This window comes from Suricata suricatta, chromosome 10, assembly GCF_006229205.1.
Source record: "Suricata suricatta isolate VVHF042 chromosome 10, meerkat_22Aug2017_6uvM2_HiC, whole genome shotgun sequence".
Lineage (NCBI taxonomy): Eukaryota > Metazoa > Chordata > Mammalia > Carnivora > Herpestidae > Suricata > Suricata suricatta.
The window spans coordinates 93,834,019-93,851,881 of NC_043709.1; the positions used below are offsets into that span (position 1 = coordinate 93,834,019).

General features: G+C 44.3%; 1 protein-coding gene across 7 annotated transcripts in view; it reads right to left on the reverse strand.

Moving 5' to 3' along the window:
• ETV6 (ETS variant 6) overlaps positions 1–17,863 on the reverse strand; it is a 245,253-nt gene that overhangs the window by 66,981 nt on the left and 160,409 nt on the right. Inside the window, exon 3 of one of the 7 annotated variants that reach the window (XM_029955008.1) lies at positions 8,527–8,626. The exons of the other annotated variants lie outside the window; for them this stretch is intronic. Within the exon in view, the coding sequence (XP_029810868.1) occupies positions 8,527–8,545 (19 nt within the window). The 5' untranslated portion in view covers positions 8,546–8,626. The remainder of the gene's footprint in view (positions 1–8,526; positions 8,627–17,863) is intronic. 7 annotated transcript variants of the gene reach the window in all.

Genomic DNA, 17,863 nt, shown 5'->3' on the forward strand with positions numbered 1-17,863 from the left:
CTCACTTCCTATAAGTCTTCCCTAGATAGTCCACATAAAACTACAAATCTCTGTTCTCAGACTCCTCCTTATCTTCTTTCTTGCTTTATATTTTTTCCTTAGCATTTATCACTCATCTATATACTTTACTATTTATCTCATTTATTATTTATTTTCTTCACTAGAATGTAAACAGATTCTCCTCCCCCATTGTTTTGTTATTTATTTATTTTTGGTGTTCACCAGATCAAAGGATATGCCTATAAAAGTTGTTTTAAATGCAATCTTATTCTCTGGAAAACTACTGAAATGAAGCAAATATTACCTTCATTAAATTTATTTTATCTTAACATCCAGTCTCTGAATATGCTTTTCAAGAAGCCACAGGTAGACTCCCGATTAAATATATTTTGATCTTTATTGTAATTAGTTACAAAAATCTACGACAGCAGTGAGGGAACTGCTTTGATTAGTGCTCTTCCTTCGGTGCTTCAAGCAGTTTCTGGCACACTGTATTCAGTAAAGAGGTTGAATGAATGAGAAGCTGTGCCCCGCAAAGGAGAGACGGAGCAATGGTGTAACGCAGTGGCTCGGAGTGTGGCCCCAGAGCCAGGCTTCCTGGGTTTGAATCTTGGCTCTCTAACTTACTGGCTGTGTGACCTTGGGCCAGCGACATAGCTTTCTGCACCATAATTTCCTCAATGGTAAAAGTAGATAGAAACAGGACCTACATCGGAGAGCTGTGAGCATCAAGTCTTATACCTGGAAATAGTGCCTGGCACAGGTGGAAGCACCTGATAAATGTCAGCCATTATGAGGAAGAGACTTGTCTCCTGTACTGAGGACTTTAGACTTTACCCTAAGGCTGCTGAGAGTCATTGAAGGATTTTAAACAAGGGAGTAACATAATCAGATATTGTTTTCGAAGGATCCCTCCAGCTGCAGAGCAGAAGATGAATTAGGACTAAGCAACACTGGTGTGAGGAGAGCAGTTAGAGGCTGTGGTAGGAGCGGAGGTGACAGATATTGTTAGCCTGAACTAAAGCAGCAGGAAGGGAGAAAGGTTGGGCTCAAGGTATTATGGAGGTGGAATGGACAGAAGTTGGAGATGAACTCTGTGGAGGGAAAGGGCAATGACAACATCCAAGCTTCTGATTCCTCCAACGAGACAGTGGTGCCCACCCACCCTCGCCCACAGAGGACGGATGGGGAGAGAATATACTCATTTTTGTGTTCTAAGAGCGGCCTTGGGGCAGCTAGGTGAGTGGCCCAGGTAGGAGTCGTGTACATACACCTGGCACTTAAGGGAAAGATTGAGGCTAGATCTAAAAGATGGGTAGGACTTATCATACTAGTGATTTTTGAAGCCACTGGGGGAGAGGAGACGGAAGGGAAATATTTAAGCAGCAAGCCGTTTTAAACAGGTCTACCCTCGAAGGACAGGGCAGGGCAAGAGACAAACCAGGGCCGAGTACATCTTGCAAGCCAAGACAGTGTCTCAGGAAGCACCCAGACATATGACGAATGTAGAGTCAAGACAGGGAGCAGCAAAGCATGTCATGGGGTTGGGAACCGGGTCAGAGCGGGTTGAGGCATTAACGGGAGGTGAGGAAATGAGGGGTAGGTGTGGATAACTCTTTTCAGAATCTTGGCTGTGAAGGGAAAAAAGGCAGGGGGTGGTAGTGAAGAGTGAGACAGAATCCAGGGGGTTTCTTCTAAGATGGAAGGAACTAATCGTACCTGAGAATGAGTATGGAGAAGGAGTGGGGTGACCAACAGGTTCAAGGGACCTTGAACTCAGGGGAAAGAGCAGGAAGGGTCCTGCATCCTGAAGCTAGGGCCTCACGCAGATAAGCTACGGGTGCAGGTGACAGCTGAGGTGTGGTGACTTTTGGGAGGAGGGTGGCTTTGTGGGTTGGGAAACCTGGTTATCAACAGTGATACCAGCCACAGGGAACACGAGAGTTCTGTCAGGGGGCACTCTGAGGCTTGAAGAGCAGCGCCCATGTGAAAGCTGTACACTGAACAAAGGGGAGCCGACCCATTCTCTTCCGGATGTGCAGACCGTAGGCTCAGAGATGCCAAGCTCCATATTTCAATTGGCATAAAACCCAAAGCACGAAATTATTCAGAGAGGATATAAAGTGTTCCTTAATCTTCCTTAAGGGCCATTCCCATTTCTCCTTCGATGAGAAACCTTCAAGACTCTCCACCACTGTCTTTAAAGACACGCTCAACACCTACCCTTTTCCCTTCCCAAGACCTTTTACGGACACCCCCTCTCCACCTGTCCTGGTCCAGGCTCTTCCCGATGTGTCTCAGCTCACAGGCTTGCTTCATTTGATCAGACTCCACATTCCCCCTGAAAGTCACCCCTCCTTTAATGCCTGGAAGGAAAGTCACTCTTTCCATGAATGAAGCCTTCTTCCAAACATGTCTTCCCTCCTGTCTTTTGGCTTCCAGAGTGCTCTGAAACTGTAGATACAATTTCCAGAAGCTGTTTTACATTCATCTGTGCTCATGTCTTCTTCCTCACTAGGCAATAAGTTCTGAATGCAAGCCTATGTGTGTTTGACTTGGTGCCCCAGGAAGCGTTTGTGCACTTGACCTGGCCCAGTGGTAGGCCTGGTGGGCCCTTTGCAGCCACAGAAAGACCAGGAAGACCTCTTGACAAGTAATCATCATTTGTGTATTAAAATTGAATATACCCCATAAGTGTGTTTTTCTGGCTAGAAAAGCATATTATTGGTTGGGTGGGCATTGAGCCCATCAGTGGGAATTGGTCCTTGGAGTTCTAATATTAGGCCAGTGGAGCACATTTTGACCCTAATCAACTGATTTATTAGCTCCCCTTCCTTCCTCAGTTTTCCTCTCTTGGCATCGTAGAGATATTTTTCCTTTCTGCTGGACTTCATCATTAACCCCTATTTCTTTAACTTCATACTACCATATAGTAGATCACACACACAGGATCTCTTTTGCTTCCTTTTAAGAGAATAATTACTGAAAGAGTAGTAACTCCTAGCATTTTTTTAAAGTTTGAGAGAGAGCCAGAGAGTGAGCACACGTAGGGGAAGGGCAGAGAGAGAAAATCCTAAGCACGCCTCATGCTGTCAGCAGAGAGCCCTACATGGGGCTCAAACCTCACCAACTCTGAGATCATGGACCTGAGCCAAAACCGAGAGTTGGATGCTTAACCAACTGAGCCACCCAGGTGCCCCTAACTCTGGCATTTATAGGAAAAACATAAATTAAGATTTTACCATATACCTGGTGCTTTGTGGATGCTTTCTGTTTGAGCCTCACCATAGCTCTGGAAGGTGGACATTGCTGCTGCCATTTGGAAGATGAGAAAATGCAGGCCCGGGCAGAAGAATGACATGATTTATGAAGGTCACGAGTCCAATGCATGGGGGAAGCAGGACTCACAGCCCAGCTTGTCTGACTCCGAAGTTCAGGTCCCCCAGCCTCCCAATGTCACAGCGCGCACTGCCGGATGGCTCTAAGGGCTGGAGAGCCCTGCTCCCTCCACCCTGAGGAGGGTCATGGTACACTCTGACTTGGGACTTTGACCATTTCCATTCTAAGTAGGCTGTGAGTCCAACAGAAGGATGGAAAGAAGGTGGCATCTGGTTAAAGTTTCCATTTGCGATGGAGAAATATCAATGGAAAGGCAGAAGACAGCTTAATTTGAGTGACTTAATGTTATCAAATTGCCAGCTGCAGCATGGACCCTTTTGCTGACACCTCCCACCCCTTCTAACTCAGTCCCAGCTCGGTGGGACACCCCATGATCCTTTGGCTTAGATGGAGAAAGAGGGCTGACTACAGGCACACAGAGGGAGGGGGACAGAAAAGCAGGAAGACTTCTTTCTTCCTGCTTATTAGTGTTTCTATATCCTGAGATCTCTCCTCTATTCAATAAAAAGTAAAAGGGTCAGGTAGCTAGCTGAGCACCAAGTTGGAGCAGTGATCTTTAAAAAAAATTTTTTTTTTTAATGTTTATTTATTTTGGAGAGAGAGAAAGAGATAGAGCACCAGCGGGGGAGGGGCAGAGAGAGAGGGAGACACAGAATCTGAAGCAGGTTCCAGGCTCTGAGCTGTCAGCACAGAGCTCGATGCGGGGCTTGAACTCACAAATCGTGAGATCATGACCTCTGAGTCGACGTTGGATGCTTCACCCACTGAGCCACCCAGGCACCCCTGGAGCAGTGATCTTTTTAAAATAGAAAGCTGACTACATTATTGCTTTTGCTTAAACATTTTCAGAAGTTTCCCAGGGCCCTTCTGAGCTCCTACTTAACTTGCCATGTTGTCTCTGGCGGACCCAGCTCCAGATGCATGGGCATGCTTGCATTTATTTCTCAGAGGCAATGCCTTCTCTGGCTTTTGCAAAGATCACCCCCTCTGCTGCTTCTGTTTTCTGCCTGGTGAACCACGCAGAATATATACTTCAAAATATACTAAGATTTCTCAGGGGCCACCTTATTAAATGGACATGGCATCCTCAGAAGTGGTGAAGAGTGGGGATGGGGTTGGGGGAGTGCATGGAAGAAGAAACGCTAATGGAACCGCCTATTGCACCATTTTTCGAGTTTTAAACTTTACAACAACTTCAGGTTCCAGGCATTTCTACTATACCCAGCATACCATTCTCTGCCCCCAGTCACATGAATGTATTTGTTGTGTCTTGTCCATAAATATCCCTAAGACTAAGTCTGCGTTCCTACCAAGCCCTTCCCCTGGATGTCCTTCTCCTCTGAGCTAAGTCACAGGAAAGGGACACATGACCCTATACCTGGCAACAAAGGGCTTTCAAACACTTTATCTCATTTGGCTCTCCACGTGGGTCCGTGGTGCAGGCATTACTTGTCTCATTTCCAGCCATGCAGCCAGAGGGGAAGGAGGCTAACTGGCATTGCCCAAAGTTGCCTAAGATTAGAACTGAGGTCTCCTGGCTCCCAGCCCAGCAACTGTCTAACACACTGAGCTCTGAAAGTAAAGGTGGCCCCAGGGGTCAGTGTCCTCAAAGGTAATCTCAATAGTCCTCCACCTGTTTACAACCTGGCACTGGGAGCCCATTCCCCTTAAAGGGTGACCATATTATATCACGAAATTATGGGCATCAGGGGATCATGGATAAAGAATTAGAAGCCTTGTGCTTTAGTCCTGGCTTTGCCACCTGCCTCGTTTGGATAGGACCTAGCTACGGCACTCACTGTCTTTGAGCCTATTTTCTCATCTGGAAGGTGGAAGTAGCTATTTCTTTCATGCCTACCTCACAGGGGTGTTATGGGCTCAGATGAAGCAGTGAACATGAAGGCTCTCTGATGTTACCATCCAGCACCATTAAATGTCAAGTAGGTGTCCTACTGCCGGTAGGCTCTGACTTCTCCAGCCAGGGGTGGGAGCTGATGGACCACAAGACAGTGGGTGCATCCTCTTCTGCTGTTTTAGGTTGTGTTTCCTCTTCCGTTAGCTCTTGCTGGACTCTGGCTCTCAACTTCCTGAGTTTAACCCCTAGAAGTGGCACCAAGGAGGCTACCCTATACCGGGGCTACACCTTGCATGGAAGCTGGCCTCCTGCACGGTACAAGGCAGAGGTGGTGGGGGACGGGGATTCTGCTCCCATCTCTTTTCCTGTGGTGCATTTTGTGATTAGTAACCCCTTTCCTACATGCCCGTAGAATTCTGTTGGCTTGGTTAAGGTTGCCACACTGCTTATTCCAATTATGTTTCTATATAAGGTTTCCTTCAAGGAAAATGATAGAAACCACATCTCACAAAACCTGAGAAGAGTTGCACAGCTCAATAAAGAGAGCCGCTGACCGGAGCCATTGTGATGTAGATGCCAAACTATCATCAGTCTCTGGATCTTGCTGGCAACCTCTGGTACAACTCAGTACACCTCATGAAGTTGGACTAAAATCTTAAAGAGTAACAGCAGGGAGTGTTTGGGTTGGTCTGTCCCACACGTTGGTGATTATATTTATGATACGTCATGCCTGCCACACCTGCTCTGAAAAAGAAATTTTGTTTCCCTGACAGGTTTGAGACAATCACCTATAGTTTAGACCCAAAATACTGAAGTCATTATTATTTTTTAAAGGTTTGGTTAACAATGTGAGGAATGGATAAAATATTTTATTTTTTTAAAGTTTATTTATTTAGTTTGAGAGAGACAGAGGCAGTGAGAGGTGGGGAGGGGTGGACAGAGAGGGAGAGAGAAGAGAAGCTGAAGTAGTCTCTGCACTGTCAGCATGGACCTGAGGGAGGGCTCGAACTCACAAAACTGTGAGATCATGCCCTCAGCCTAAACCAAGAGTTGGACACTCAACCCACTGAGCCACCCAGGCACCTCAAGAAAGGATAAAATATTATAAATTTGTACTACCCTGGAAAATCATGATGGACATATACTTGGACTCCACTAAAAAAGATTTGAATATAATAAAATAGACACAACATAAAAACTCTTTAAAGTATACTTTAATCTTTCTTTGGTTCTTGAGTGGGTAATTCAGGGTCTTATAAAAGTTCAGGGTCATCATTATAAACATCAGTTGTCCTGGTACTGGTGACATACATAATATGCCAGTGAATAACAGCTTTACAAATTCACGGAAAATCAGATAATAGACATTTTACTGTAACTGGGATCAGGATGGCTAAAAGAATCAATGCATTTTTCCAAAAGAGCCTAACCCATTTCTAGGAAATAATTCATGCTTTGTGAGAACAGGGCAGAATTTACAAGGAAGTGCTGGGTACTCCCTAGAAGAATGTGTGCTAACAAAAATGGAACAACGGAGCTCCAATGGAGTCACTTGCACCCATGACAGCAAACGAGGACTTAATTGCAATTGCAGCCTCTCCCAGGACTGTGACTTTTAGGTGGTCCATCTGGAATGACCTGGTCGGCACCAGAGAGGTAATCTGCTCGAGAGACCCCCAGCCTTCCCCCAGAGGAAGAAAACCTTGCTGAAACACCCTGCTCTTAGACAGAAACTTCCTTCTTCTGCCCCTATAAAAGCCTTTCATTTTGTACAGCTTTTTAAAAAAAAAAAAAACTTATTTATTTTTGAGAGAGTGAGAAAGCAAGAACAGGGAAAGGGCAGAGAAAGAGAGAATCCCAAGCAGGCTCTGTACCATCAGTGCAGAGCCTGATGCAAGACTTGATCCCATAAACTGAGATCATGACCTGAGGCAATATCAGAGTCAGATGCTTAACCAACTATATACACCCCGACGCTGCTGCATAGCTCCTTTCTGTCTGCTATATGGGAGGCTGTCCAATTTACTGATTGATGAATAGCTGGTTTGATCTTTACATTTGCTCAGTTGAACTTTGTTTTTTTAACAGATTTGGTGGCAGTGGTGGGATTGAAGGAGCCTTCCAACAGCTTTGGGGACGATACGAAATAAAGGTGTGGTACTCACAAACTCTGCCAGAGTCCTGTCTTTCTCACCATTTCTAAGGGCCATAGAGAAGGTTCTCTCTGTTGAGCTCCACTCTCCTTGAAGAGTCAAGCTCCTGATCTAATTGGCTTTCCTGTCTGCAACTCCCCATTTTGGAAACTCAGTCTAGTCCACAGCCTTCATTTTGGGGGCTTGCTGGCTCAGTCTTTGCCCCCCTCCCACCAGTTCCAGGTTGGGAATTGCTGGTGGTGCGTGCAAGGCCTTCTCTTGGCCAGGCCAAAGTAATATCTCCTGGTTACTGCTGCCGCGTGAACGTGCACATTTGTCTGTCTTGTTTTGTGTAGATAAAGGCTATTGACAATGGGGATCTTGGAAGCCAAAAAGGCAAAAAATTGGTGGGCAAGGGTCTAGTGCTTAAAAGCTGTTAGAGTGCTCACTACTTAACCCAAAGACTTCCATGTTAGGATAAGTTGGTCATGGAATGACTTAGACTGACAGTACATCATCCACCAATCTCAAGAAAATTTCTGTGCAATGAGATACACTGTAAAACACTACAGGACTTCCAGCCCAGAGGCAAAGACGTCTCAGGTATCAGCTTGACTTCCAGAGACCCAAAGTTCTAGCAAAACAAAAACAAAAACGAAAACGAAAACCATAAAACAAAAACTTTAAATCCTATAGAGATGGGCATGCTACCTTTTCACACACCTGCTTATTTTATGACCAGGAACTATAGTCTGAGATGCTATAGATATCTAGAAAAATGGAAAAAATTGCACTAAAAACAACCTATGGTGACAGTGGCCATTCTGGTGAATGTTTCAATTAGACAAGATTGTTCACTTAAGTGCAGGTGAAAGCAAGGGGTCCTGAATTAAACAAACAGAATGGGATACCCATTTTAATTGGCATGCAGCGGTTTCAAAAAGGCTTCAAGATTCCAAAACTGCTTCATTAAAAAAATGTACTGCAAAAGGCTAATGAAAAATTAAAGATACAAGAGGTCCCTAAAATAAGACAGTAAGACTGATGTGACTCCTACTGTCCCCTTCTCCCCTCCTTTACCTGAGTTCTCATGTTCTACTAACTCTCTATCTGAACTGCCCAAGACTATTCAACAGTTACCTTTTAAGATAAAAACCATCTGAGGTTGCAGGGGATCCTCATTAGATATTTCTCATTTCTTGGTCAAAGGCGAAATTGAGATCCGTAGTTTAAGTGTTTCCTAAGCAGAGAGAGGATACTCTAAGTTTCTCAAAGAATTTAGAGTCATTATTGAGTCCTATGACCCAGGGCTACCAGATCTTGATCAGTTTCTGCACGTGCTGTTAGGACCTGGTGAACCCCAAAAATGGACACAGGAAGCAAAATGGCAAAACACCAAGGATGATATTCGAGATCTTCGGTCTTCAACACGGTGTCCTCCTGGACAAGCAAAACCTCTCTCTATAGCAACTGATCTTTTTCAGGGAGGGAGACAGTGTGTGCAGAGGGATAGGCAGAGATTGTTAAGCAGGCTCTGAGTATGGTGCAGAGCCCAATGCAGGGCTCAATCCCACAACCCCAGGATCCTGACCTGAGCCAAAATCAAGAGTCAGATGCTCAAACAACTGAACCACCCAGGTGTCCCTACCAACTGATCTTTTTTTTTTTTTAAGTTTATTTATTTGTTTATTTTTGAGAGAGAGAGAGAGAGAGCTCGGAGGTGGGGAAAGAGAGAGAATTCCAAGCAGGCTCTGCACTGTTAGCACAGAGCCCTACGCTGGGCTCAGTCTCACAAACCATGAGATCATGACCTGAGAAGAAATTCAGAGTTGGATGGTTAAATGACTGAGCTGCCCAGGTGCTCCACAACTGATCTTTTAAAAACCATTCTTAGAGTCTTCCTTTAAACATGTAAACAAAAGAGGTATGAACCTGTGGCAGGCTTTCCAGCCTGTCTGGAAGCTCTCTTCATACAGGGTTCTGGGTTCATTACAATAAACAAGCTCACCCAACCAGCTATAGCTGCCCTCTTTGTAAATGGATCATCTCCTGAGACTAGTGGATTGATAAAAGGCAGAAAATAGGATGGGAGGCTGCCATCCCTCCCTTGTTTGACTGAACTTGTGACCACAGCTGGGCATTTCTGGCAGGACTTTGGAGCAAGACCATAAAAAAAAGTCTGCCAAGCTACTGGCCTTATCCCTTCAACCGCTCCATGGTCAGAGATCTAAAATAAGACCTGTACCCCCACATACTGCAACCTCCTAGGGGTCCATTCTCAAAACACTGACCCAGAAATTGATGCCTTAGTTGTAATCCACTAGGACACTGGAAAAGAGGTTGTCCTCAAAAGTCCTATACACATTTTCTCACATCAACTCAAATAACTGCCCCTGACAGAGGGCCCCAGATGGGTCCCTTCCAGGGTTGACAGGACTCCAAGGGTAATCCCTACTAATTACACCAAGAGTCCCCTTAAAGAGCCTAGGAGAAACTGAAATTAAAAGCATAATTCCAGTTTTCAAGTTATACTATAAAGCTGTACTCATCAAAACAGTATGGCACTGGCATAAAAACAGACACATAGATCAATGGAACAGGATAGAGAGCCCAGAAATAAACCATATATATGGTCAATTAATCCATGACAAAGGAGGCAAGAATACATGATGAGGAAAAGACAATCTTTTCAATAAATGGTATTGGAAAAACAGGACAGCTACATGCAAAAGAATAAAACTGGACTATTTTCTAACACCATACACAAAAATAAACTCAAGATACATTAAAGACATAAACATGAGACATGAAACCATATAAATCCTAGATGAGAACAGAGGCAGTATTTTAACTGACATTAGCCATAGCAAGCTTTTTTTAAAGATACATCTCCTAAGGCAAAAGAAACAAAAGCAAAAATAAACAATAAAATAAAAATAAAATAAAATAAAAATAAAAAGCTTTGGCAGAGCAAAGGAAACCACTGGCAACATAAAATGACAACCTACCGAATGGGATGACATATTTGCAAACTATATATCCAATAAGGGTACGTTAATACACAAAATGAGATATTAGTTGCCTCACTTCTGTCAGAACGGCTACAATCAAGAAGGTAAGAACAGTAAGTATTGGCAACAGTGTGGAGAAAAAGGAACCCTCATGCACTGTTAGTGGGAATATAAATTGGTACAGTCATTGTGGAAAACAGCATGGAGATTCTTCAAAAAATTAAAAGCAGAAATACCATATGACCCAATAATTCCACTATTGGGTATTTTTTAATGTTCATTTACTGGCTTTTGAGAGAGAGAGAGAGTGGAGTGGAAGGGCAGAGAGACAAGGAGAGAGAATCTGAAGTAGGTTCTAGGCTCAGAGATGTCAGCACAGAGCCCAAGGTGGGGCTCAAACCCATGAACCATGAGATCATGACCTGAGCCAAAGTTGGGCACCTAACCGACTGAGTCACCCAGGCGTTCCATCCACTATTGGGTATTTCTGCAGGGAAAATGAAAACACTAAGTCAAAAAAATATATGCACCCTTATGTTTACTGCATTACTTACAATCGCGAAGACATGGAAACAACCTAACTGTCCATCAACAGACAAATAGATAAAGAAAATGTGGTGTCTGTACACGGTGGAATACTGCACAACCATAAAAAGGATGAGATCATGCCATCTGAGACAAAATGGATGGACCTAGAGGGTATTACACTAAGTGAAATAAGTCAGACTGAGAAAGACAAATACCGTAAGATTTCATTCATAAATGGAATCTGAAAAAACGAGTCAACAGAAAGCAGAATCAGAACTATAAATACAGAGAATAAACTTGTGTTTGCCAGAGGGGAGGGGGGCGGGGGAGTTATGCAAAATGGGTGAGGGGAAGAGGGAGATACAGATCTCTAGTTATGGAATGGGTAAGTCACAGGAATGAAAAGCAGAGCATAAAGAATACAGTCAATGATCTTATAATAGGATGTAATGGGACAGATGGTAGCTATACTTACGGTAAACACAGCATCGTTGTGTAAACCTGTCACATCGCTAAGCTGTACATCCAAATCAAACCTAACATTGTGTGTCAACTATTCTCAAGTAAGAAGAAAAATGGGAAACCTTCCCAAATTCTGGAAGATACCAAAGAAATGCTTTCTACTTTAAAAATTTTGTTTGTTTGTTTGTTTGTTTGTTTGTTTGTTTTTAAGACAGAGAATGAGTGGGGGAGGGTCAGAGAGAGAGGGAGACACAGAATCTGAAACAGGCTCCAGGCTCTGAGCTGTCAGCACAGAACCCGATGCGGGGCTCGAACCCATGAACCAAGAGATCATAACCTGACTTGAATGAAGTCAGACGCTTGACTGGCTGAGCCACCCAGGTGCCCCAATATGTTTTCTACTTTAAAACCCTACTCTCCTAGGACAACAAATCCCTTAAATTGAAAAAGAAGTTTCCATGGCAGAGGTACCTAACCAAATTCAGAGAAAGCTTCTATGACTCTGGGGCCTTTCACTGAAAAACATTCCTTTTTAGCTATGTGATCCAGCTCCAGTTAATCTATCAGGTAGAGATCTCCTTTCTAAGTTAAAAGGGCTAATATATTTTGCCTCCTACAGAGAATTCACCTTAGAGTTCCCTGACCAACCTGAACCTGATCTTTTATGTTCTTTACAGTCTGTCCTTGACATAGAAAAGGAAGAATTTCAACAGAAGTCCCCGATTTAATCAAGGTGCCTGAAAATCCGTGGGCTACTTCTAATACTGACACTGGGAGAATAAAAGTGCAGAGCGTGTAACTAAACCGCTCCCCAAATTGCCTCAAATAACCATTAGAGCCTGAGGGCATACAAGGCCTCACAGCAATAGCAGAAGCGGCTGGGGGCTAATCATTCCTCATACCAGCTCCCATAAAGCGCGGCTCTTGCCAGTCCAGAAACCTAACGGACGGGGATAGCGATTCGTCCAGGCCTTGAGGGCTATTAAGAAGAAAGTTATTCCCAGTTTCCCAGCTCTTCTGAACCCCAATGCCCTTTTTGTCTCAAGTGCCAGCGCTCTGCGGCATTCCTGTACATCCTAACGGTCAATATTTGCCTTTACTTGGAACAATCAAGAATATAGCTGGGCCATCTTGCCTCAAGGGTTCGCTGAGGCCCCTTCTGAACTCTCCCCAGGATGTCACTGAGACTTAAGGACCGTCCCAATTCCCCGGGGAAATGGACCCTTTTATAATACGGGGACAATCTCTTGCTATGCTATTACCAACAAAGCATCTGTGAAGAAATCCATTTCTTTGCTACAACAGTTAGCTGCAAGGGGACGTAAAGTCTCTAAGGAAGAATTACAATGATCTCTTGTTCATTACCTAGGTCGTGATCTAAGCGCTGAAGAAATCTAGCTGTTTCCAAAAAGAATGGAGCTAATTCAAGAATTCCGTCCGCCCACAACCAAGCAACAGCTTTGTTGATTTCTAGCCCTCGCTGGGTATCACATTAAAATTTTTTTAATGTTTATTTTTTTTAAATAGTTTATTGTCAAATTGGTTTCCATACAACACCCAGTGCTCTTCCCCACAAGTGCCCTCCTCCATCACCACCACCTCTTTTCCCCCCCTCCCCCTTCCCCTTCAACTCTCAGTTCATTTTCAGCATTTAATAGTCTCTCAAGTTTTGCGTCCCTCTCTCTCCCCAACTCTCTTTCCCTCTTCCCCTCCCCCTGGTCCTCCATTAGGTTTCTCCTGTTTTCCTGTTAGACCTATGAGTGCATACATATGGTTTCTGTCTTTCTCTGCCTGACTTATTTCGCTTAGCATGACACCCTCGAGGTCCATCCACTTTCCTACAAATGGCCAGATTTCATTCTTTCTCATTGCCATGTAGTACTCCGTTGTGTACATATACCACATCTTCTTGATCCACTCATCAGGTAATGTTTGTTTATTTTTGAGAGAGAAAGAGAGACAGAGCATGAGCAGGGAAGGGGCAGAGAGAGAAAGAGACACAGAATCCAAAGCAGGCTCCAAGTTCTGAGCTGTCAGCAGCCCAGAGCCTGACGTGGGGATCCAACTCACGAACCGTGAGATGATGACCTGAGCTGAAGTTGGACGCCCCACTGACTGAGCCACCCAGGCACCCCCCTTGCTGGCTCTTACAGACTGTGGGTATCTCACTTTTCTCTATTAGCTTTCCCACTCAAGAACTTACTAAAATTTCAGTCTTTGAACCCTTTCCTTGGGAGAATAAACAAGAGCCAGCCTTGATAAGACACAGCAGGCGCTGTAAGAACCACCTGCCCTATGGCTACCTAACTATTCAAAACTTTCCACCTTATTTGTGCATGTAAGAGATACAGAGCCCTGGGAATGTTCCTGCAAGCACATGGCAGTAAACACAGGCCTATTGCCTATTATAGTGCACAACTTGACTTGTCCTTCAGGCCTATCCCAACTGCCTGAGGCAATGGCTGGAGCTGCAGTGTTGGAAGCCCCAGCACATTTAACCCGAGGAAGTGACATTTATTACAAACCCCACTCGCTGTCAGAGTCTTCTTAACTCTTAATTGAGTCAACATTTTTCTGCAAGCAGACCAGCCACCTAGGAGATCTTCTGCTTCCCCCACCTAATCTCCATCTTCAATGCACAACATTCTTTTTTAAAAAATGTTTTTAAGGTTTATTCATTTTTTGAGAGAGAGAGAAAGACAGGGTGCGAGCAGGGGAGGAGCAGAGATAAAGGGACACACAGAATTCAAAGCAGGCTCCAGGCTCTGATCTGTCAGCACAGAGCCCGATGCTGGACTTGAACGCACAAACTGCAAGATCATGACCTGAGCCGAAGTCAGAAGCTTAAATGACTGAGCCACCCAGGTGACATTTACTCATTTTTGAGAGAGAGAGAGAGAGAGAGAGAGATTGTGGATGTGAGTGGGGGAGGGGCAGAGAGAGAGGAAGACACAGAATCCGAAGCAGACTCCAGGTTCTGAGCTGTCAGACACAGGGCTTGAACCTACGAGTGGTGAGATCATGACATGAGCTGAAGTCAGATGCTTAATTAAGACTGAGTCACCCAGGCGCCCCCAAATGCTACAACATTCTTAATCCTACCACGTTACTACCTCTATTTGATGAAAGTGAGCCTGATGATTTTCAGGTGATTGTGTTCCATTTTGCGACACCATGCCCTGATTTACGGGATATCCCTTTGACTAATCCTGATCTCACTGTGCTTCTTGATGGGTTGTACTGTAAAATTGAGAAAGGGATTTTCCAGGCGGGGTATGCTATTACTACCCAACATGAACTACTGGAAAGGGGTCAGCTCTCACAAGCTTGATAGGTCCAACAGGCAGAGAGAGCTCTGTGCCCTTACTGGAGGACGCCAGTCACCAGAAGGAAGAAGTGCTGATATTCATACTGATAGCTGGTGTGCTTTTGGGGTCGTTCATGACTTGAGGGTGTTATAGAAACAAAGGGGTCTCCTTATGCCCAGAGGGACACCAATACACAATGGACAATAAGTGAGGCGCCTGGGTGGCTCAGTCACTTGAGCATCCGACTTTGGCTCAGGTCATGATCTCACGGTTTGTGAGTTCGAGCCCCGCCTCGGGCTCTGTGCTGACAGCTCAGAGCCTGCAGCCTGCTTCAGATTCTGTGTCTCCCCTTCTCTCTGCCCTTCCCATGATCATGCTCTGTCTCTCAATGATAAATAAATGTTAGAAAAATTTTTTAATGGACAATAATTAAATGATCTTCCTACTATGCTCCGAGGTTGCTATCATCAAACTAAAAAGACATAATCATCATAACTAAAAAGACATAATCATCATAACTAAAAAGACAACTTGAGTATCAGGAAAATGCTCTAGCTGACTTGTATGCAAAGGCAGCAGCAACAGAATCTGTGGTGGCACATGGAGTCTGTTCTGTTTCTGCAAAAAAACAGCCCTTTCTTGCCAGACTCTTGCCATCCTGATGTCCTTGCACATGGCCATGGTCTGCTCCTGACTCAGAGAAATCATGGTGGATAACAATGGCTGTAGATTAAATGAATAGTCGGGGTTACAGGAAATGCAAGCAAGATGGCCACTTAGTTCTTCCCAGCTCCCTGGCAAACCCCATTTTTCTTTCTTTCTTTTTCTTTTCTTTTTTTGTTTTTTGCACTCTCTCACCCATCACAGAGCAATTAAGATGACTCAATATGCAAATAAACATTTGTGGAGAGGCTTCTCCAAAAATGGGAAACTGCTTACCACCAGTGCCTGGCCTGTCACATCCACAATCCTGGTCAAACTATATTTGTTCTCAGGTTCCAAACCTCCTCCCTCTGGACCTTTTGAGTATCTGGCCTTGACTCAAATACCACCTACTGTGGGTTATCAGTGTGTCCTTGTTATTGTATGTGTGTTTTCCAGACGGGCGGAAACCTTCCCAGCCACAAAGCTGATACCCTCACAGTGGCAAAGAAGTTGTTAGAAAACGTGTTTCCCACACCTTCCACAATCTCCAGTAGCCGAGGCCCCCACGTCACTGCTGAAATCACATGGCCTTAATAAAAACCTTACAAACTTCTTGGAATTATCACTGCCCTTATAACCCTCAAACATCAGGCAAAGAGAACTAATGGGGTCCTCAAACTTAAAATCTCTAAATTTCCTGAAACTACGGAACATCCCTGGCCTCAGATATTGCCCCTGGCCTTGATGATTATCTGCCATATCCACTTTGGGAAACATAAACTCACCCCACACGAGATAGTCATGGGTATACGACCTTCTGCTTGCTGTCCCTTGTTGGCTCATGCTAGGATAGCTAGTTACTGTGTCTTTAATAATTAGTGCTAAAGCTTATCATCAACTGGTTAAAGAAGCTTTCCTGGATCCCAAGTCACAGGATCCTGATGGTCATAGTCTGGAGCCTGGTGATTGGATATTCTGGAAACATCACAGGAAGACAGTTCTTGAACCCTGTTGGAAGGAACCTTACCAACTACTTCTGACCACTGACATTGTCATGAAACTAGAAGGTACTGAGCTTTACGTACACATCTCACAGCTAATGAAGACTCCACCTGACATCAAGGTAGACTGCTTTCACCCAAGACACCGATCAAGACTTCGTACTTTAACTAAACATGAAACTCTTGCTTCTCCTCTTTCTTTCCTTTATTCTGTCACTGGCCTGGAAAGATAAAGTATCTGTACTGCCCAGGCCAAGGATAAAGAAGTAACTTTTCAGACTGCTGGATTTGTCATCAAGGATTTCAATCTGTCTATAATGCTAGAGACCCCCTAGTCCCTTCCCAGGACCTTCTCGTCTATTCCCAATGTCACCACAAGCTACGACTGACCCCCACGTAAGAGTCTCTTATTGCGTTCAACTCTTAAGGCCAGAAATCCAGTGCCCTTTTTTTTCTTTTGCCTTTGTCTAACTAAACTGCATTTACCTAGACAGAAATATCTATATAAATCTATATAAATTGCATTTGTGCCCCCCACTTTCTCATGATGATCTAAATCAGATCTACCTCCAATCACGAAAAGATCTCATCAGCAGCACCCATCTTTGTAAGATATTGAAAATAACTATTTATTTCAGGCAAGGACATTTATTTCCCGGATGTGCGGAAAACCTAAATGACACGAGGCTTGAATGAGCAAATGCTCCAATCCCTGTGAGTGGATCCATTAACAGGAACACCTTAATGGGAATAGTTTTGGCCCCAACAGGGTTTAAGCCTGTTAGTGGCAGTTATCATTCCCCTTGGGCCTAAGAATACCTAGATGGCGCTTAACTGGGCAATGCCTCTTCACTCAACTCCGCTGAATTCACACTGTCAACTTAGAAAGGACCTTTAGGAGGGTTTCAAGATTCAGAGTTTGCTTCCTTTGGCAGTGCCCTCCTTTTCCTCGTTAGGCATAAATGTAAATGAGAATATAATCAGGAACCTTTCCTTGACTCTTGAAGATATTTCAGAGTCCACTGTTAAGACCATAGCTGTCCCTGCCTCCCCAAATCCTTAGACTCTCTAACCAAGACTGTTCTTGATACTAGGCTAGGCCTTGGTTATTTTTTAGTAGAGCAAAGGAGGTGTCTGTGCCGTGGTGAATACCACCTGCTATACCTAAATGAAGATTTCTGGGGACACTGCAACTCAATTACACAAGATCACTAAGCAACCATATGGTTGGAAGAGGTAACTTCAACAAAGTCTTTCTTTGACTTACTTGACTTGGATTGATTTGGGTCTCGGCGACCATGGCTCTGAAGTGTGCTCCAAACACTGCAAATTATCCCGCTGATCACAACCATTGTGGTCTCCCTAGCTGACTGTGTTCTCTCAAAAGCTTTAAAAGCAGGTTTACAGCTAACCACCGAGCAAATGATCTCCCTCCAACTGGAAGTCAAAGCAACCAAGAGAATGACCGACGAACAGAATATGAACCTGAACCTGTGACCTGTGAAAATCACAGAGATTCAAC